The sequence below is a fragment of the Drosophila simulans genome, chromosome 3R, assembly GCF_016746395.2.
Source record: "Drosophila simulans strain w501 chromosome 3R, Prin_Dsim_3.1, whole genome shotgun sequence".
NCBI lineage: Eukaryota > Metazoa > Arthropoda > Insecta > Diptera > Drosophilidae > Drosophila > Drosophila simulans.
Genome location: NC_052523.2, coordinates 18054326 through 18075616, shown reverse-complemented (window position 1 = coordinate 18075616; position 21291 = coordinate 18054326). Strand labels below are relative to the sequence as shown.

Genomic DNA, 21291 nt, shown 5'->3' with positions numbered 1-21291 from the left:
ATTCTTTTCAAATGCCAAACAAAGGCGAAATCCCAGAGGGAAAGCGTGGGTGGGGGCCACTCGAGGGGGATTCCCTCTGCTTGACAGACTCGAAAGATCTCTCAGATGCGCGCTGTAATCGTTCCCAGTTTTCGGATAGGACAGCGAAGATGTTGCGCAGAAGATACGGCAGGGGAAGATCACGTACAGCATGAAATGGGGGCGTCATTTACATTGGCTTGTGGAGGAGCGAGCTTAGAGCCAGGATCCCATCCCATCGCCACGGATCGTGAGCGTGTGAATCAAAAGCAAAAGTGTGAGATGAGCTGGCCAACTTGGTCGTGGGATGGGGCAGCCTAATACATAAGTACTCGTAGATCTCTGAAACGTGATCTCAAAATGGAAACGTGTTGCCTTGTTATTGAGATGTCGAGACCCTTCCTTTTCAAGGATTACCAAATGAAACTTTTCAACACCAGGCATCAAATTGCGAGTTCATAGGTAAATTGAACAGGATTGCAAGACCCCAAGGGAACAACTCTAACTTCATCCCTCTGACAGCTCAGTAGTGAGAAATTTCACTCTCACTTGTCATTGTCAAAGCAAAGATTGTTTCAAAAGTTAAGTTGCCAGCAAGTGTGCGCGTTTCATGTCCATTCGAATCGAGGTTTTAAGTCAACCAGTCAAGTTCTGTGTAGGAAAAATGAATATTGGCCATATAAACGCCAATATTCTGAGCATTTGGTTTGTCTTAGCCAGATATATGGGCTTGGTTTTCGTACGATTCAAAAGGTCGAAGGATAATACTATAGCCTTCGAGAATAGCAGCTCGAATCGACAGTGTTGGAAGTGGTTTGCAGTGATCCTGCGACTTGCGCCGCCTTGTTTTTTCGTCTATCGGTTCAACCAGTGTATTAGAAATGAAGTGATGCTGCTGCAGGTGGTTCATTACTTACAAGTTTTCGTTTTGATAACGACCTGCTTATCCATGAGTCACCTACATATTTACCATGGCCACGAACTGATTAAGCTGGTAAACCGTTACCTTTACCTCTACCGTCAAGTGAGATCCACAGGCTTTAGAAGTGACTCATTGGGATTTGGAAGTGGTCGGGAGCTACTGATGATTGTCATCTTTTTCAGTTGCCAATGTGATGAAATCATTATTTTTTCTCTAATTTATCCGTATGCTCTTAGTGCTTCAGACATTGCATTTTGGGGAAGCCATTGCTACATCGCTATTGCAAGTAATATGATAATATACGTCAATTTTATTTGGTACCTCAGCTTGGGCGCTCTTTTTAACGAGGTGCAAAAATGCCTGTGCTTGGAGTTTCAGCTGGAATCGGAGATACTAAAACTGCGTTATAGGTCCCGAAAAAGATTGAAACGAACAATGGCTATATTCAGCGAGATTTGTGAGATTGTTACTTCGCTGCAGCGCATTATTAATGGATACTTGCTCTATAACCAATTTCAAAAATGCTTTTCCATAGTCTTTATCGCTCACGAAATGTTATTCAACTTGCAATTCTTAAAGTTTTGGCAATGGGCATCCGTAATAAACGTCATGTTTCGTTTGCTGATTCTTATTTTGGCTATTCAAACAGCTCTTAATAAGTTCAGATGCATTCAAGAATTCACTCTGGGCCTATTCTTCGCCAGCAAGCTGACGGATTGGAACAAAACGGTAGGAGAATACATATATTATTGTATTGTATTTTAATCTCTAATCAAATAACTTGTCATAGGTGGAAGTATTTGTGACACATCTGAACCTTTACAAGTTCAGGGTCCGCCTTTCCAATCTTTTTGACGTATCCAACAAGTTGTTTCTTTTAATTGTGTCTGGTATAGCGAATTACTTAATTTTTGTACTACAATTTGTTTTGCAAGCTCGGCGGATAAATAATTTTGTAAAGTAAAATTAAACTTTTATTAATGGTTAAAAATATTGACATTATATATAATTGTTTCGCTTAAAATGTGCGCATATCTTAACTTACAATTTTAAGACATTATATGACATAAATTTAAACATTATAAGAAAAACCACTTTATAATAAATGAGACCATATTAACTAACTACATTTCGATAGAGTTTGAGCTAAGAACTAAACTTTAGGTTTCGGAATGAGTTCGCCCAAAGTATTTACCAGCATTTGGTTGTTTTTTATCTTTTTGCCAAATAGATTGGATTGTTTTCCTTCCACTCCAATCCATCACCTGTCGCAGACATAAACACCCAAGCCCGTCAGCAAAAAATCGATACCTTATCGAAATGCTTTTAACGAAATTCTCCTAGAGTACTTTAATTTTAACGACAAATTGTCAATTACGTTCGGCGATTTATGGAAACAGGAACTCCTTCGTTTCCGAGAGATGAAGGCTACAAAATATTCCGTCGGAATCCTTCGCTTCATGTCCTTATACGCCAGATTTTTGAGCTTAGTCTGCTTTCGGCTTAGAAAACAGAAGGACAACGATGTCTTGATGGAGGAAGTTTGGAGTAATCGGTCGCGGTGGAAGTGGATATCGGTTACCTTGAGGATTGTGCCCCTGTGCATCTATGCGTACACGTATGCTGACTGGATCTGCAACAGAATGCTAATCACCGAAAAATTTCTGCACTCATGCAGTCTTGTGGTGTCGATTCCCTGCTACCTATCGATGATTTACTTGAAGATCTATCATGGCCCGGAAGTGACAAAGTTGGTTAGCCAATATCTGCACATCTTTCGCCTGGGAACCCTGGACATCCGTAGGAGAAGTCAATTTGGAGGCGGTAGAGAGTTGTTCCTGCTCATTCTTTCGTTTTGTTGTCAGATACATGAATACGTTTTTATATTGGTCATAGCGAGCAGACTTAGTGGTCTTCCACATATTATTTGGTGGGTTAGCTATACATATGTGTGTATTATATGTAATTCGATCATGTTTTTCGGTTTTATTTGGAACCTAAGCCTGGGAGTTCTGTATGCTGAGCTGAACGATAATCTCCGCTTTGAGTCGGGGTTCCAAGCGGCACCTTTAAGGAAACAACAAAGAATTAGGGTACAAAAATCGATGACACTTTTCAAGGAGATTTCCTTTGTGGTTACCTCCTTGCAGGACATTTTCAATGTTCACCTATTTTTGAGCGCATTCTTGACACTTCTGCAAGTTCTCGTCGTTTGGTTTAAAATGATCCTCGATTTAGGGTTTTCCGACTTTTGGATTTGGTCACTGTCGCTCAAAAATTTGATCCAAACGCTCCTTCCTGTTTTGGCCATTCAAGAAGCGGCCAATCAATTTGAACAAACTCGGGAACGTGCTCTGGATATTTTCTTTGTTGGAAAGTCAAAGCATTGGATCAAATCGGTGAGTAAGCTTATTAATCAAGGTAAATTGCAGCTCTTATTTTATATTTATGTTTGGTTTAGGTGGAAATGTTTATCACCCATCTGAACTTAAACGAGTTCAGGGTTAACTTGTTAGGCCTGTTTAATGTTTCCAACGAACTATTTCTAGTAATTGTATCTGAAATGTTTTGCTTTCTGGTTTTTGTAACACAATGTGTAATCCTGTCTCGCAGACTCTATTTTATTTGATTATTTGGGATTTATTTTAACGTATAATAACCAATTTCAAGCTTACTAAGCGCCCTAATCCAATTATATTTATTGATATAAGGCAAATCATAACATTTATAGAGTTGCTCAAGTAAATAAACAAATCAAGCTTATAAGGAAATTAAAGTATATTAGGAAATCACTGACTTGTCCGAAGGGACAACTTTAGTCATGATTGAACGTCTGAAGAAGGTGAGCCTTCCAGCTCTCTCGGCATTTATCCTTTTTTGCAGTTACCACTATGGCAGGATCCTGGGAGTGATTTGCTTTGACATAGGCCAAAGGACCTCGGACAATTGCCTGGTGGTCCACAATAGGCATCAATTCAAGTGGTTCTGTCTGAGCTGCCGGCTGGTCAGTGTCACAGCCGTTTGCTGTTTCTGTGCCCCCTATGTGGCGGAAATCGAGGATCCCTACGAGTGGTTGCTCCAATGTTTCCGTCTTTCGGCCAGTCTCATATGCGGCACCTGCATCATAGTGGTCCAGATCTGCTATGAAAAGGAGCTGCTCCGCATGATCAACAGTTTCCTGCGGCTCTTTCGACGAGTCAGACAATTGTCGTCCGTGAAACGGATTGGATTTGGAGGCAAACGGGAGTTTTTCTTGCTCCTTCTTAAATTCATCTGCCTGGTCTACGAACTGTACTGTGAAGTATGCCAGCTATGGCATCTACCCGATTTGCTAGCCTGGTTTAGTACGCTATGTGACATATTCCTGGAAATTGGCTCTCTAATGATCATACATATTGGATTCGTTGGGTACCTCAGTGTAGCCGCTCTTTATTCCGAGGTGAATAGATTCGCCCGTACCGAGCTACGTCGGCAATTGAGATCCTTGGAACGTCCTGCCGGATGTCCTGTGGGTCGCCGGCAACTGAGGATAGTGGAATATCGTGTGGATGAATGTATATCGGTATACGACGAAATCGAACGCGTAGGCCGCACATTTCATCGCCTCTTGGAACTGCCCGTTCTGGTTATATTACTCGGAAAGATATTTGCTACCACAATCCTATCGTACGAGGTAATAATCCGGGCGGAGTTGTACCCCAGTAAAATTGGAATGTGGGGTCTGGTGGTGAAGAGCTTTGCAGATGTGATACTCCTCACCTTGGCGGTCCACGAAGCGGTCAGTAGTTCACGAATGATGCGACGCCTGAGTCTGGAGAACTTTCCGATCACGGATCACAAGGAGTGGCATGTGAAGGTTCGTGACTTCGCGGTATCCGTAACCAATAAAATGTATATTCTTCTCTCGTTTGCAGTGGGAAATGTTCTTGAGCCGCCTGAACTTCTTCGAGTTTCGCGTTAGACCCTTGGGATTATTCGAAGTGTCCAACGAGGTCATCTTGCTGTTTCTGTCCAGTATGATCACCTACTTTACCTATGTGGTTCAGTACGGCATTCAAACCAATCGATTGTAAGATTAGACAGATGTAATTGAAATATTCCCTTAATGTCTGTGTTGGGTCGGCACTTTAATATATCTAAAAGTGAAATAAATACAGTAACCATTTCGTGACAATTAATATACTATGTCATTAGCCAAATTGAAAACCAAATCCAGATAGGGGAAGAAGTGCTAGACTAACTGACTGGCTGCTCAAACAATCGGCAAACTAATTACTTAATGGGTAAATAAAGTATATGGATGGCTTTACGATGGTCTGGTTTGTTAGTCATGCCGCGAATACTGCGCTGCTTGAACGTTTCCAGGATATCTGCGATGCTCCTTCGCAGTTGTTTCCTGTACGGAACGGTCTTTGGAGTGATCACCTTTCGAATTGAGAGAAAGAACTCGCAGTTGGTGGCCATCAACCGAAGGGGTTACCTGTGGATCTGCCTGGTTATTAGACTTTTGGCAAGCTGTTCCTATGGCTACAGTTACTATGCCTGGTCTGGCCAATACGATGATTTGTACCTTCGGGCTTTCTTCGGTTTCCGATTGATCGGCTGTCTGATCTGCAGCGTCATTATCCTGGTGATGCAGTTTTGGTTCGGCGAGGAGCTCCTCAGCCTGGTCAACCGTTTCCTTCAGCTCTTTCGGCGAATGCAAAGTTTGACAAATTCTCAGAAAAATAGATTTGGTGACAGGGCTGAATTTCTCTTGATGTTCACTAAAGTATTCTCCTTACTCTTCGTATTCATGGCCTTTCGATTAATGCTCTCACCCTGGTTCCTGCTAACTTTACTGTGCGATTTATACACGTCTGTCGGAACGGGAATGATAACACATTTGTGTTTCGTTGGCTATCTCAGCATTGGTGTCCTTTACAGGGACCTGAACAACTATGTCGATTGCCAACTGAGGGCCCAGTTAAGATCACTGAATGGGGAGAATGATTCGTTGAATTCGCAACCAAAACGTCAGGCCATCTCGAATTTGGACAAGTGTTTGTATCTCTATGACGAGATACACCAGGTGTCACGCAGTTTCCAGCGACTCTTCGATCTACCACTTTTTCTCAGCCTCGCACAAAGTCTGTTGGCCATGACCATGGTTTCCTACCACGCCTTTCTGCGAAGACAATACAGTTTCAACCTCTGGGGCTTGGTCATCAAACTACTCGTCGATGTGGTGCTGCTGACCATGTCCGTGCACTCAGCTGTTAATGGTTCTCGATTGATAAGGCGGCTGAGCTTTGAGAATTTCTATGTGACTGACAGCCAGAGTTACCACCAAAAGGTGAGTCCAGGTGCTATAACCTTAAGGTTTAAGTTCGATACTTTTCCAATCTTGCAGCTGGAGCTTTTCCTGGGCCGCCTTCACCACCAGGAGCTGCGCGTGTTTCCTTTGGGCCTCTATGAGGTCTCCAACGAACTGACCCTATTCTTCCTGTCGGCAATGCTGACCTATCTGGTCTTTCTGGTACAGTACGGTATGCAGTCGCAGCAAATTTGATTCAACGTCACGCATTGCTTGCGGCATTGCACCCTCCCAAAAACCTCGCGATACGATACACCTGCCAGGCCCACTTGCCCACCTGTCCTGCGGTTGCACGCAAATAAAACAATGAATAAAGAACGGAATTTCACAAGACAAAACTAGAAAGAAACAAAAAACCAAAAACAACAAGCTCAAATCGGCAGTTGCAGGACCCAATTCCCAATTTCCGGTTAACCGTTTGTTCCGCTGCAATTTTTCCCATGAAACTTGGTCGCGGCATTAATTAAACATTCATGCTAACGTCAAGCGGAAAATTTATGCGGCACTCGGATGGCGGAGGGAGCGAGGGGGGCGCATTATCAGCGCACAGTTCACGCTAAAAGGCGCATAAAAACAAGGCCGAGGCCGTCGCTCTAATTAGCATAGGTTAGGGTACAAAGCCGGTCCTCAGAAAGACACAAAAGCCATAAAGGTGCACTTGCCACTGCACTTGTTCTTTGGCTGGCAGGTTCAGGCTCAGAAAAAAAAAACAACAATAAAAAACAGAAAAAAAAATAAACTGGGGACAAAGGGCCGGCCAACGGCGGCGATAATAAAAAATCAAATTGCAGAGACCCAAGATGAGATGAGCACTATTATCTCGGTAGTGGAACTGGGCTCAGAATAATGACCCAATCGGTTCTGCTCCTGCTCCTGCTGAGATTTGCCTCTTTAAAGTGGAATGCTGGGGTGCCCTAAGTACCCTGTAATTCGTAGGGCTTGATGGGTTTGTAAGTCTTTCAAGATCTAAAGGATTTTAGCGAACTATTAAGTTATTTTAATTATTTGTTCTTGGCTAGAAGAGAATTTTTTTAAGTCGTGCTCATGACCTTAACAAAGTTAATTTTTGGGTATCTCCCAGTCGTAGAAGAGAAGGGTGACTTAATTTTTTTGTGCGTGTTGTGTAAACGGCAAGATAATCATAAAACATGGCATTGCTCAAATAATTGTACTTCATAAGAGACATAACCGAGAATCGGAGAAAGGGCAGGGGGCGGGGGTGGAGAACGGGTGGCGGTGGTATGGGACCGAGCCAAGTTTTCAGTCAGTTTTCCCATGATTGTTCTGCTGCCTGGGTAATTATGGGTCACTTTTTTTCATTGGATCTTTCTCTCTCCTTTCATTCGGCAATTATCATACTTACCTGCAACTATGTGGCAGGCAAAGCTAAAGGCATAAAGCCGGAATCAAGGGAGACGAAAAAAAGAAAAAAACCAAATTAATGATGCTTTCAACATTTCACTAGACAAAAGAACCAGCCTGAGCTCAAACTTGGCAGCTTGAGTGCCTGAGTGCAGGTAGCGGTGCTTACTTTTGGCCAACAACCCATACAGCCCATACAGTCCATAGCCATTGTGGGTAAAAAGTACAGCTACAGCAAGAGCGGATGGAAATCTCATCATCATTACGATGATTATGCCGATGAAAGCCTCGATTTCAATCAAGAGTCCAAGATTCAGAGCGGCAACCGGTAGCAACTTGCCAATCAGCAGGGAACGAAGACCCATTAGCCCTAAAAGCTTTCGGGTAGCCCGGAAACCCATCGGGAATTGCTAAAATGTAACTGGTGGTCAGTTGATTGCTATAATTCCGCACAAATTGAGTGGCGAAATGAGAAAACACCCGCGAATGCTAAACAAAAAACCCTTCTTTTTCACCAATCGACAATGGGCGTTAATAAGTTCTAATTTATTTATGGCTCAATTAGGCAAAAGGGCTTCGAGTTGGCAGCTCGATGATGATATAAGCCTTTTTCGGCTTGATGATATAACAGCTTAAGGTAGCCGCCGGCATGTTATCTAATCTCATCTACATGGGGCAACATCTGGTCATGAATGTTTCAACGGAAAAAAGGCTTTTTCCAATTTGTGGGTATCTCAATTTGAAGAATTGCCCGTGTGATGTTCAGTTATACAATTGAATTTATAAGAAAGCGAAAATATATAAATATATATATGTATATTATTAGTAGTTTGTAAATTTTATAGAATCTTAGTTCCATCCCCTGGCTTACCGTCTTTGTAGCTCAATTGAACAACTAACTTTAAAGACAATAATGAGTTCTAAAAGTTTATCGTACCTTATCAACGTATCGCTTTGGTAAATTTATCACACCAATTTGTAGTTGCTCTTCAAAATTACCCTCACTAGACGCTGGGCAACCAATCAAGTCAATCAATTTAGGTCATATTCAATCAAGGTATTCCAAAAAAGGTTCCGTCACGAAATGCAATGGAATTTTCTATCTTCGGAATGCACTGCTTAAATGGACTTGATTGCGTTCCGAACTGAAAAATCACGTAGATCGCTGCCGATTCCACGATTGTCGATTTTATTCATGGAGCTAGGTAAAAAAAAATGGCACATAACGGCAAATGCAGCCCAGCCGATTTTAGACTACTTGCCATCTAAGTACACACACACACGTACAACTCTTGTTTTTTGCATTAAGGTGGTTCGTTTTGAGTAAATGTATAATATATAATAAAATGTATAATTTTAAGTTCTTTAAGTAATTAATTTTAATTTTAATTATTAAAGATCGAATTTGACTGGCTGTGATATATAATATGTGTTAGGTTCTTTTATGAAAACTTACTTTGAGTAAATGGAGCTTTGAGTAAATGGCTTACTAAGATTACAGCTTTAAAATAAGCTTCCATTTACTAGACAAATTTAGCATAGGATATAATCACATTGAGCCACCCTACTGCAGCTATATACCTTGTTTATTTGTATGTGAATATTCGTATTTATATGCAGAAACCAAGTAAAGACAAAACGACTGTAAAAGTTGGAGGCAAAGAAATTGGCACGAGCGGAGCACACGTCCCGATTTTGGAGCTGGAGTTGAAGTTGGGAATGGAGCTGGAGTTGGGATGGGGATGGGAATGGGATCTTGGGACGGAGTTGGGGGCATGGCCTGAGATCTGGTTGAGTTGGCGTACAGTTTCTGGCTCAGCATTTTACGAGCGCACATATGGCGAATCCGAATACGAATCCGAATCCGAATCGCAAGTCGGGAATTGTGAGGGGGAACCCGTTTTGGGGGCGCGTAGGCGCTCGACACACGCCCAGTTGGAGGTTGAAAGTTGAATGCTGCAGGCAGAGCGCGTGTGCAACGTGCCATCTGGAGACGGAGACGGATCCAGTTTGCAGATCAAGAACCTGGGCAAAATCTATAGCTCAAGCACTGCACAGTAGCCACGGGCCAGGCTGGATCTCTGGGCTCCAACCAGGTTGGGTGCCCGGGCGCAAGATAATCGATGTATACTAATTATTTGCTTTGCCTGCAACTGTTTGTCATGCTCCGCTCGGTGGCTGTACAGCTGGTCATCAGTGCCGTGGCGGTACAGCAAAAACAAAAAGCTCCAGCCGATCCGACGGTAGCCAACACCCCAAAGAAAACAGAGAGAATCTGTGGCGGTGCACTGCAAAAAATATAACTACTATTGCTACTTATTTACTTTCTAATTGGATTGCAAAAATGGAACCATGCCAGCTTAATTTACTTGATTTGCATTCCCCCCTTTCGCAGTTGACTTAACTGACAAATGATTTCCATTTAAGTGACAATTAGCCTTGTTCTCGATTCTTAATCTCATCAAATACATGTGTCTTTGAGACTTAGTTAGTGCACGAGGCAAATGTTTCGTTTGATGCGGATTTGAGATTGGATTTCGAGGTCGATGAATTGGGGGTTCTATAATGTAGTATTCAAAGCATCATCAGATATCTGTGATTAAATATGGCCAACTTTTAAGGTTCCAATGCCACAAATTTGGCTATATCGTAACATATCATACTTGTGCGAGATTTCTTCGAGTGTAGCGACTTGGACAGACGCACAGATGCCACTGCGCCTGTGCGAGTTGATATGCTGAGCAAATATATCGCCGTCAGCTAAAATAATGGTCATCGACAGCAGCAGCACACAGCGACAAGAGGAGCCAGCGGAGTTGTTGTCTTGGGCAAGGTTGCGGATGATTTGGAGTTTTGGAATGGGCATGGTTCTGGATATAAGTTGGTATGTATGTAGGTATAGACGCAGGTGTGGGGCACGGGGGACAGGGAGCAGACCACTCCACACGGTAGTCAAGTTTAGACACCTTAAGTACACAGGAAAGCGTCATTTATGCGCTCGTTCTCCAAAACGACAAGCACTGGGCGTGGCAAGAGGGGCAGCTTGCCGCGGGCAAAGAGGGGTGGGGGGTGCTAGCCGATTAATTACACGGCCAGGAGATCAGTTTAAAGCACAGCCAAATTATGGATATCCGCAGCTGCAACAGATTGCTGCCGTTGCACTGCAGCAAGGTCAAATCGGAGCTAGTTGGCTGGACCAAGCGGCTAATGCTGCATGTTGCACGCTGCACATGGCATGTTACATGTTGCCCTGCAACACAGATCGATTTCAATCAACACTGCCCCCTGCGCATCAGCAACTTACTTTCAAGCCTTGCAAACACAAACAACAAAAAGTACAGTCCACAAAGATCAACAACAACAGCAGCAGCAGCAGCAGCAGCAGCAGCAACATCTACAGCAAACACAGCAGCAGCGTCATGGGGGCAGAGCGAGAGGGGGCGATGTTTCGTTTGGCTTTGGCCAGCTTTTTGATTTGGCCGAGACGTGTGGCAAACCCAGCGCTGAAGCTCAAAACTGGTTTGTGATTTCAGATTTGGGAGCTGCAAAATGAAAAAAGCAAAAAGTTCAACAACTGCGAGCCGAGCGGCGCTGCTGCAGATGTTGTTGATCTCGTGCTGCTGCTGCTGTGTTGTTGCTGCTGCTGCTGTGTTGTTGCTGCTGCCGCTGTGTTGTTGCTGCTGCTGCTGTGTTGTTGCTCTCGAGTCAATGCAAAGACAAGTAGCCGAGAGACACGACAAACGAGCGAATGTTGCGTAAATTACACGAAAGAATAAGAGAAACACGAAGCTTGAAAAAGCACTAAACAACGACAACAAATGGGAAAGCACACTGAGAAAATTAGTCCACCAAATAAATTATAATTCTTTTGTGAATTTGCAATATGCGCTTCTAAGTACATATCATAAAATTTTTAAATAAAAAAAAGACAGTAAATTAAAATAATTATTGTCTTAAACATTAAATTTATCTATTTAATTTGAGCATTTAAAGGCGTTTCTTCTGTGCAGGAGCAAAAAAAGAGATACAGCTGCTAAAAATAAAAATAAAATACATTAACTTCCAAAGCCCACAAATCAATATTCTTTTACGATCGACTGTAGACGACCTCAATTATTAAATGGCCAAGTTTGCCAACAGATCGCTCAGCCATTTCAAATATAACCGTCTCTTTCTAAATGGCATCTCCCTCTCTTTCTGCTGCCTATGGTCTTTCTAACACTATTGTGTGGATTCCATTTGCCATTAAGTGCGTAAATTGTGGGAAAGTGGGTCAGACACACACCGAATTTCGATTTTCGAATTTCGGTTCATCGAACACACAAATAACGTGATGTCAGAATGTGTGCGTGTTGGAATCACAAATCAAAAATGACGCAGTGTACCGCGTATACCGATTCGAATACGCCACCGATCGTGTGTAGGGTATTATTTTGGGAACTCCTTGTGGTCGGGGTCGCGGGGTATTTATTTGATCTGTGTGTCGCAACGTTTGCAACTGCGGTTAATGCAGGCGATAGATAAGATAGCGAAACATCGATTCCGTTGGCGGGTTCTTGACCTCATTCAATGTGCCCACTTTTGAAATATTCAAATTGTTTTCAGAACTAATGATGATGTAGTAACCAAGATAAACACTTGAGTGTGGCTCGATAGTGCAATCGGTCTTTAAGTCACCAGATAACATTAAAGCACTTTTGTAAATAACAAACAGACACCGTAATTATGGATAATAATATATGGATTGTAAAGTTCAAATATTTCTTAACATTTTTTTTTTAATTCTTGTAAGTCAGCAATGAAACTTCTTGTAATGAGCCAAGAATAAACAAGACCAGTTTTAGTTTATGTGACAGTTTATATAACCATCTGCGTAGGGCATTCACGAATTCGGAGAAGTTTAGTCTCTGCGGTTGAGCAACTTGTTGTTTGTTGGCTTTGTAGGTTTTTAGGCCAAAAACGGGTATTTGGAATTTGCTGTTTTTGGTGTGTGTGGATACGAGTGTAGTACAGTGCCAGTCGGGGTCACTCCCCCGCAACTCTGCCCCGATATATCTCTATCTTCGAGATACAAACACAACCTACAGATGTTTTTTCTTCTTCGCGTATCTGTCGCCCACTTAATTTACTATGCATTCTGATCGCATGTACGTAGTTGAGCGTAGTGAAAACATTCCGACAATCGTTCCTTTTGAAAAGTGCCAATGTGTAGACTCCATTGGTTGCTCCACAAACGAAGTTCAAACAACGCATTTGGGAACGCTTGTTTGCCGATCTCCCCATTTAACACACTATCCCCCTGCTTTTTTTTTGGGGGCCCCCCTCCTCCTCACAAATGAAGTTGTTATTTTGTGTTTATGTCACGTTTATGGACACACGATCTCTTTCTATTGCCCCCCCTCCACGCGATCACGTTTCGTTTGTTGATTGCGATTGTGGTTTCTATTTTGTTTCTGTCGATTCGTAAGTGAAAGTGTGTGGAACACGACGTAGCTGCCGTTCGGCTTCTGTGGATTCTACAAAGGTCAAAGTGTTTACCGCCGCCGTGTTTGCTCACCAGCCCACTTGATAAGACCCCCAGGCAGCCCAACGTCTGTCAGTGAGAAGAATGCTAGAAGTTATACCCTAATGGCATACCCATTACTTGATTTACTAGGATATCAACGATCATACAATCTTCTGAAGGTAACACAATCGAATATGTATTAGTTAAGATTATTAGTATAGTAACCTTAGTTCTTGATTGCTATAGATTTTGCGTATACAAAGCATAGTCAATGAACATAAAGTATAATCATCTTAGTTTGATGGGTATCGGTTAGTTCTTACTTGCTCTCTGTTTTGACTGCGTTGCTAGTTACATGTGTACAAATGCTCAAAGACAACAAAATGGGTGGCAGAAATGGGGGTAAATTGGGTGGTACATGCAACCGCGACTCATTGGCGGCGGCATCTTTCAACTGTCGGCGGCATCCCGACAATGCCGCAGCTCTGGCTCCCAGCTCCCAGCTCCCATCACCCAGCTGGGTCTCCAAGGTGCCAGTCGGTGCACCATTCCAATAGCCATTCTCGACAGAATCGCTGTGGCGGTGCTGGAGCTTCCGAACTAATTACATTGCAAAATACCTGAAATGTTGCGAACGGCAGGAAATCAGCGAAACGGGAACGCTGCTCCTCACTTTTCTGGAATAAATGGGTGTGTGGTGGGATCCGGTGATCAGATCAGCGCTCCGCTGGCCGGAAATATGCATGGCTTGGCCGGAGCTTTTGGCCAGGTTCGGTTGCGCGCGAAAAAAAGCGAAAAATTTGAATGTGCTCTCGTCAGTGTCAGGGATTGAAAGATCCCCTCCTCCAAGCCGGCACATACATATTGTATCTCTGCTCGGTCCCTTCCCCCCGCCCCACCCCAAAAAAACAAAAACCCAGGGCGTGTGCAGCGGAGCGGAGAGCTCGGAAATTAATTCAGTTGCAGGCGAAGGCGCGTACTTCTGCCGTTGTGTTTGCTTTGTTTCCATTTCGCCACCGTCGCACTCACGGGTCAGTTGGGATCGAAATCCCGGGTTCAGATGCCTCATCCTATAACCCCTCCGCGCACACAAACATATACACATATATTCATATATATGTCCGGAGCATATATAATAGGCGTGACAAGCGCGTTACGCTCCGTTGAGGCCAAAAATAATCAAAGACTTGAGTCGAGACGATTGCGATGACGATCAAGTGATGGACTGATGATCGGGGGTGGCAGGGGGCGTAAACTGATGGGAATGTGATTCATATAAAAATATATATATATATTTTATATATTCATATATGATAAATCCATATACCGATTCCATTAAAGTTGCTAAGAAAATTTAATTCCAAACTAAAATTTTCTTTATTAAAGATTTTTGATATGATTTTCGGTTATGGTTTCGGTTTTTTTCCAGTGTAGTGGGAGTAATAGAAGTAAGACTTAAGTAGCGGGAGTATGGGAGTTGGGGAAGTTATGATAATTACACCGTGTCAGACGTGAAATTTCAATTTTTTGCTGCTCATTCCCATTTCTTTAATTTTTTGTTGGCCGTTTAACGAGCTCATCTCGGAGGCACTCCGAAAATTGTATCAGAATGTCTTGTGGCAAGGGACATAATGAACGATAATGAACTCAGGGCGGTTCAGGTGAACTTCTCTGCTGGAGGTTGAGGTTGAGATACAGATACAGATACAGAGATACAGCGAGGGTGTCGCGAAAACTTAGAAAAATACTTAACATATCTATTGATAATTCACATTCAAAGTTAAACAGAAGTGCAAGTAGCTTAATCAAAACGATTTTTAATGTCCTCGGACGCCTCAAAGCCACCTGTAATGCCGAACTGAATAAGGATAAAGAGGTACGATATTATGGCAGACAGAATGAGGAGGATGAACTCATTATTGAGATGGAAAAATCCCAATACTTTGATCTCCAGTCGTTGTGTTTGCAGCTGACCGAGAAAGGTTTCAACCTGGCCAAGTTAATATGATTAAAATATGTAATTAGTGAATAACAATCAATAGCAAACTCACACTCTTATCCCATCGCTCATCCAAATCGCTGCAAACGATATCCAAAGGCAATTTCTTTGGCACTTCTGACTGCCTCACCGTATAATCCGCACACATATTGAGCAATACTAGATTGGCAAACTTAACAAAAGCCATGGCAATGGACACCAAGAGCACCTCGTCGTCGTTCAGAAAATGCAGAATATATTGGTACAGCATTAGGCAGATATTTATGAAGTTTAGGTAGATATAGAAGAGGATCTGCCATTGTAGACTCCGACGAAAGGAGTTGGTGACTTGGTACAGTTCACTGTAGATAGCGGCACACTCGTCCAACTCATCGGCAAAATCGCACAGGAGTCGCATCCGGCGATACTTAGTCATACGATATCTTTCGTCCTGCGACTCTATGGGTTCCATTCGCTTCAGCATGGCAATGATATTGGTGGCCATATGCTCGTACAGTATTCCGGACACCAAAAATCCCAGGAAGCAGGCATCGAGGACACAGAGCGTTCCAAGCCACATGTAGATGCCAAAGCCAGTGGCCACCTTTTGACTGATATCACCGAAGTGTGGGGTTTCAAACAGAGGTATTACTTCGTGGAAACAACCGCACAAGGTGAAGAACAACTTTAGCAAGAAGAAAACCACAAATTTCGTTGGGAACAGGTGCCGCAGCCGCGTAGTCAAGCATATCCTTTGGTAGAGCGCTAAATATCTATTTAACACCTCTCGGAATTGGTTCTCGGCCCTTGCCTGGATCACAAAGGATATGACTGCCAAAATGGACACCGACATGGACTGGGCCAGAGCAAAGACATCCGCATAGCTCTCCAATCGTTTGCCTATTACGGCTGAGGTCAACATTGGCCATACTCCCGCGTATATCATAACCACAATGCAGCGCCACAGGATGTGCAGGAAGCGGTTTCTGCTGCCCTGTTTGGGCGCCTTCAGCTGCAGCTTATCCCGGTCCAAGCTGGAGGAGAGCACCAGAAGACCACGGGCACAACGATATAGCCACAAGAGCAGCAATCGCGACCAGCTTTCCGCTCGTTTCCCGGTCATGGCCGAGCTGGAACTGAACACGCAGCCTGGCTAATGACATGTCCATGTCCTGGCGTCCGGGGGATTGCGATAAGGAGCTGAAGCTATCGGCCCTGCTGTTGATTTTATTAATTGAATGTGTGGATATCGGCAATTGCCATTCACGCTCCGCTGAGTGCCTCGCTGACTGATTGGCCCCAAGAACTCGACTCGACTCGACTCGACTCTCTGGTCTCGGAACTCGGCAATCGATGATGATGGACAGGCCAGCCCCTGGACTCATACCCATGTCCATGCCCAGGCCCAGATCCACTTGGAACTTGGGCCCTGTTCTCGCTTGCCCTTCAGGCACACGGGCACCCAGCAGATGGTGCTCGAGAAATAAAACCATCATCGGCACAACAAAAAATGGGCGTAAATTGATATTTATGCCCGTGTCAATAAAGTTGTTTTGGGTTGATGGACATCTGAAATCGGCCGACATTCTCATTGGACTTTTGTAACGAGGTGAATGGTCGAATGAGTGGGAAAACCTATTCCTAGGAAACTACTCACACAGTTTCTGGAAAGAAACTTCCATCGAAATAGTTTGAATAATTCCAATGAAAACTATTTCCTTTAATAAAAGAGGATTTTATTAAACTCTTTCGATTTATTGAATGTTGTTATAATAATTGCTCGAATTTATTTTACTCTGTACATTTATTCAACATTGTTATACTAATTGCTTGTATTTATCAACCAAAAAACGAGTGGAAAATCGTCCAGTTTTAGGCTTTATCTTAAGTTATTTGTTATTTGGAGCTATTAGTTAATAGCGAGTTTTAACACCTAGTTACCTGAGTACACAAGCTAAATGTTGATTAGCCAACAAAGTTCTATTTATTCTACAATTAATTTGCAAACATATTTAATAATCTAAACAGAGCAGCATTATATTACCGAGTAAATATTTAAAAGTCTTTTTATGAGTTTGTGTATGTAAACAAGTATCGCCATTGAATATGTCAAATTTGCTTATCATTGGAATCCAGTTTACTGCTTATCAATGTGTTCAATGTTCATTTGATTTTTCCGGAACGCTTCAATGCAAACTTCATTTCAATTTCAATTCACTCGTGGGCAATTAGTAAGGCGATGACTTCTCGGCGCAAGTCCCTTTCATTTAATGTATTTTGCTGCTTAAATGGAAATTGGATGAGTGGGAGTAGCAGTGGATGGAGCAGTGCTCCCACTCCCATTCCCATTCCCACTGCCATTTTCCATTTTCACGCCCCTCCACACACCCAATTGTATTGCAAGTTGCCAAACACGTTTGCCGGGCATTAGAATAGCTCCACTCGAAGTCAACGAACTCGCAGCTGTACGAGTTGTTTTCCAATATCCCAGCCAGTCAGCCAGCCAGTCAGCCAGCTAGCTAGCTAGCCAGAAGAACCCAAGAAGGAAGTCGTGAGCCTCGGGAGCCTCTGTGCTGGCAACTGGCAATAGAAAAACAACGGAGTCAACAGCCTTCGGCAAATCCAGTTGCAAGTTGCGAGTGGGGCTAGATGTTGCATACAGCAAAGCACCGGCAACATCGGCGATCAGCAACCAGCAACTGGCAACTGGCGACGGGCAACAGGTCTAGTCCTGGTCGGATCGACAGCCACCATAGCAGGCAGGCACATTAACTTTAACAACCGGCGAGGAGCTGCCGCAGCAACTCTCGGCTCGAAATGGGCGTGCAACAAGCCTGGGCCCCCAATAACTGGTTTTCCTAGATAGATATAGACAGATAACACCGGCTAGAAAGTCGCTGCACAAGCCGCGGCTCCAAGTCCCCAGGTCGCCAAGCTGCGGCAGCAACATCAGCGGGAGCAGCATCCTGCAACCAGTTTACGTACAGTTCGCGTCCGTGTTATTACAGTCCCCAAGTACATGGAGTAATTGCATGGACCATGGAGCAGGCCTGACGCCAGCTTAAGTCTCCAGCCTAGTCAGTCTTCAGTCTTCGGTCGACAGTACCCAGTTCCCGTGATGACCGAGCTGGTGATGGGGATCGCTTTTGGGATGGGGCTGCACCGGAACAAATCCAAATTGATTTACTGGCTGTAAAACTGTAAAACTAAAAGCTAAATGAATTAGCCACAGCACGTAATAAAAGATCTTGTTAGGTATTTAGGATCCCGAATTTTCGAAAATAATGCATTCGAGGTGTATTACAGGAAATTGAAGTTGTAATTTATTGTATATAGAGAGAAAAGATTGGATATATATAGTTGAGGAATATATTATTAAAATATTCTTATATAATATTCGATATACATCAAAGTACCTGCACCTTACGAGGATACATAGGGTAGAAATTAAGCTGGAGCACAGTTAAGTCAATGCTAGATTGCTTTGCTTTTCTTATATTTATGTTCAATTTAATTAGGTTTTTTTTCTCAGTGTGGTTTTATGATGATGATCATGATGCTAGAGCTGCTGCATCTGTGCATCGGGCAATGAACCGATGGAAAGACAATAGGAGCAGGTCCAGAGCCAAGCCCAGATCTCGGACAGAGGCCAATCTATAGCTTTGGATGCCTATGCTCCAGCTCCAGCTTCAGCTGCAGCTTCAGCTCCATGCTGCTCCTCTTGTGTTGTTTTGCTAAATTGGAAATAATTGCCTCGAGGCAGGCAGCGGCAGAATTGCACGTGTGCACTTTCCAGGGGCGATGGCAGATCATAGTTTTAAGGGATTTCGTTTTAAACAATCCATTTATTATATATAAAGAAATTGCAATGTTTGCTATCAACTTTATCTTTGGCAATAATAAGTAGGCTTGAAGATTTGAGGAGAGTCCTTACCCCCCAACACATTGTCTGTCCCCTTTTAACCACTGCCGTCCTTGTCAGTTGTTATTGCATTCGGTGCTGTTATCATTGTCATCGGTAGTTGTTGCTGTTGTTGTTTTCGTATGCTATGACATAAAGTAATCGAAAAGAGCGCAAAAAAAAAGGAAGGCAAGCGAGCGAGTCTGCAAAAGCAAACACAGTAAGCGATGTGTAGAAAATAAAGCGGAGAGGAGAGTCGCGAAAAATAATAATAACAATAAAGTCGAGTACGGCAAAATAAAAAAGTACAGGGGAAAGGTTCAACGACATTGCGAGATTAGAGAGCATTCACATGCGACTACGCAACAGCAGCAACAACTCCAGCGACAACAACAACCACATGGCGGAGAGAGTGGATACCATATGCACATTTAAATATTTAAGTGACGGAGAGAGCAGAAGAGAGAAGAACGAATAAATAACGAAACAACGACAACGCATAGAGCACGAAAACAACAAAAACAAAAAAAAGAGCATCACATGGATTTTTATGTTGATGTTCGATGGGCGGCGGCCGGCGGCTTAAGCTTGGGCAAGGGGTGCGGCGGGGGAGCAAGGACAGGGGGTGGGCGGGCAGAAAGGGACGGGGCGAGTCAGCGACAGGAACATCAACAACAACAAGGGACTCCAAAACAGAGACAGCGACAGGAAAATGTTTTCCATTGTCTATGCCCGTTGGAGAAAAACTAAATGCAGCCAGATGGAGCCAAAGTTGGATCGTGCAGTGCACTGGAAAAAAACTGTGCGATCATCTAGATATTTAAATGCTTAAAACCAATTTGAAAGTAGAAAAGGCTATTATTTTTAAAGTTAAAGTTAAACAAGCGGTAGGGCAATAACTTTCCGTAAAGAAAGCTTAAATATGTAAATACATTTAGCATGCATAATTCAATTTAATTATAGCTTAATAAATTTATTGATTTATTTGCTTTCTTTTTTTTTAATTACATTTCTTAGCGCTTTCAAATATTTATTCAATTGGAATGATGTAAGGCGCCTTAAAATGTCTTGAAAATTATTTTATTTATATGAAGATCGTTGAACTGTGTTAATTGGAAATAAAAAACCTGATGAGTTGCAGTGCAGGAGTTGGAGTCACTGCAGTTGCGGGAGACATGCCCCATGCGTTTGCATAAGCAGAAGCAACAAAGACAGAAATAGGAAAGCGCTGTGAGTGGGGGAGTGGTTGTAGTGAAGGGGTTGGGGGAGTCGGAAGGGGTGCATAAAGGCCCATGCAAATGCAGTTCCTGTACCCCTTCCCCCCACCATCACAGAACGCTACCCCCTTTAACAACCAAACATTTTGGCGTGTGTTGCACAAAATGCCTCACTTGGATGCGTTGCTATTTCAAGCCACAAACAGATACAGCTCCACATAAAGATCCCGATCTCGGTCTCGATCCCGATCCAGATGCAACCCCTGCATAGTTGACAGAAGGAAGGGCTAGAAGTCGGCGGCATTTGCTTACACTCAATTTGGATATTTAATTACGAGTGCGGATGGGGAATCTTTGGGGCCCATCACCCGCCTGGTGGTCGTCAATAAAAAATGTTGGAAGTCAGATGGGGCACACTCGTAGAACCGACTAATGCATACCTTATATAAAGCGAGCATTGATGGAACTAGTTAATTCTAATACCTATTTGCATATCTTTAAAACCCAATTGACCAAGCAGTAGGACTGTGTTAACATATTTTATTACCTTACAAGCATATTACTACTAGCACAAATCCGACCAACTATAGCATACCTCTTGCCCATAACCAAGATACCCTCTCAATCGAAACGAGAAAGGGGTTAGAGAACCCAACGGGGGACAGAGAGGATGTTCGATTTGATTAGGTTTTCAAAATTCGATTCTCCAACGGCAACGGAATTTATTTGTTTTGTCGCCTGTGTGAGAAAATAAACATGAAGCATCCCCGGTATCAGACGAGTCTTGGCCATAAACTCCGGAAAAATAGTGGTGATAAGGGGGTGGGCAAAGGGTTCGAAGTGGGGAACCTGATCCCTGGGACTTTCTTTCTTTCCAACCATCCATGCGTTTGTCTCGCCTTTGTTTGTTATCACTTGAAGTTTGAGCAGTTTTTAGGAATTGATTAAGGCGGCATTTGTTTACGAGCAACAGGTAAACAGTGAGAGAAATGGGGAAGACAAAGAGAGAATCGGCTAAGGAAGGGGAAGGG

At 43.1% G+C, this 21291-nt stretch overlaps 4 protein-coding genes across 4 annotated transcripts; 3 read left to right on the top strand and 1 right to left on the bottom strand.

The window, feature by feature from the left end:
• Positions 1–2361: 2361 nt before the first annotated feature.
• Positions 2362–3635, top strand: LOC6729011 (putative gustatory receptor 92a). The gene is made up of 2 exons (XM_002104296.3): positions 2362–3339; positions 3402–3635. Exons 1-2 carry the CDS (start codon positions 2362–2364, stop codon positions 3567–3569), a joined length of 1146 nt encoding a protein of 381 aa, XP_002104332.1. The 3' UTR covers positions 3570–3635.
• Positions 3636–3659: 24 nt separating this feature from the next.
• LOC6729010 (putative gustatory receptor 93c) lies at positions 3660–5031 on the top strand. Its single transcript, XM_002104295.4, has 2 exons — positions 3660–4796; positions 4855–5031. Exons 1-2 carry the CDS (start codon positions 3762–3764, stop codon positions 5011–5013), a joined length of 1194 nt encoding a protein of 397 aa, XP_002104331.1. The 5' UTR covers positions 3660–3761; the 3' UTR covers positions 5014–5031.
• A 203-nt stretch (positions 5032–5234) lies between these two features.
• Positions 5235–6962, top strand: LOC27207691 (putative gustatory receptor 93b). Its single transcript, XM_039294836.2, has one exon. The coding sequence runs from the start codon at positions 5241–5243 to the stop codon at positions 6489–6491; it is 1251 nt and encodes a 416-aa protein (XP_039150770.1). The 5' UTR covers positions 5235–5240; the 3' UTR covers positions 6492–6962.
• A 7607-nt stretch (positions 6963–14569) lies between these two features.
• LOC6729007 (gustatory receptor for bitter taste 93a) lies at positions 14570–16581 on the bottom strand. The gene is made up of 2 exons (XM_002104292.4): positions 15216–16581; positions 14570–15154 (listed from the first exon to the last, which is right to left on the bottom strand). Exons 1-2 carry the CDS (start codon positions 16263–16265, stop codon positions 14966–14968), a joined length of 1239 nt encoding a protein of 412 aa, XP_002104328.1. The 5' UTR covers positions 16266–16581; the 3' UTR covers positions 14570–14965.
• Positions 16582–21291: the final 4710 nt, after the last annotated feature.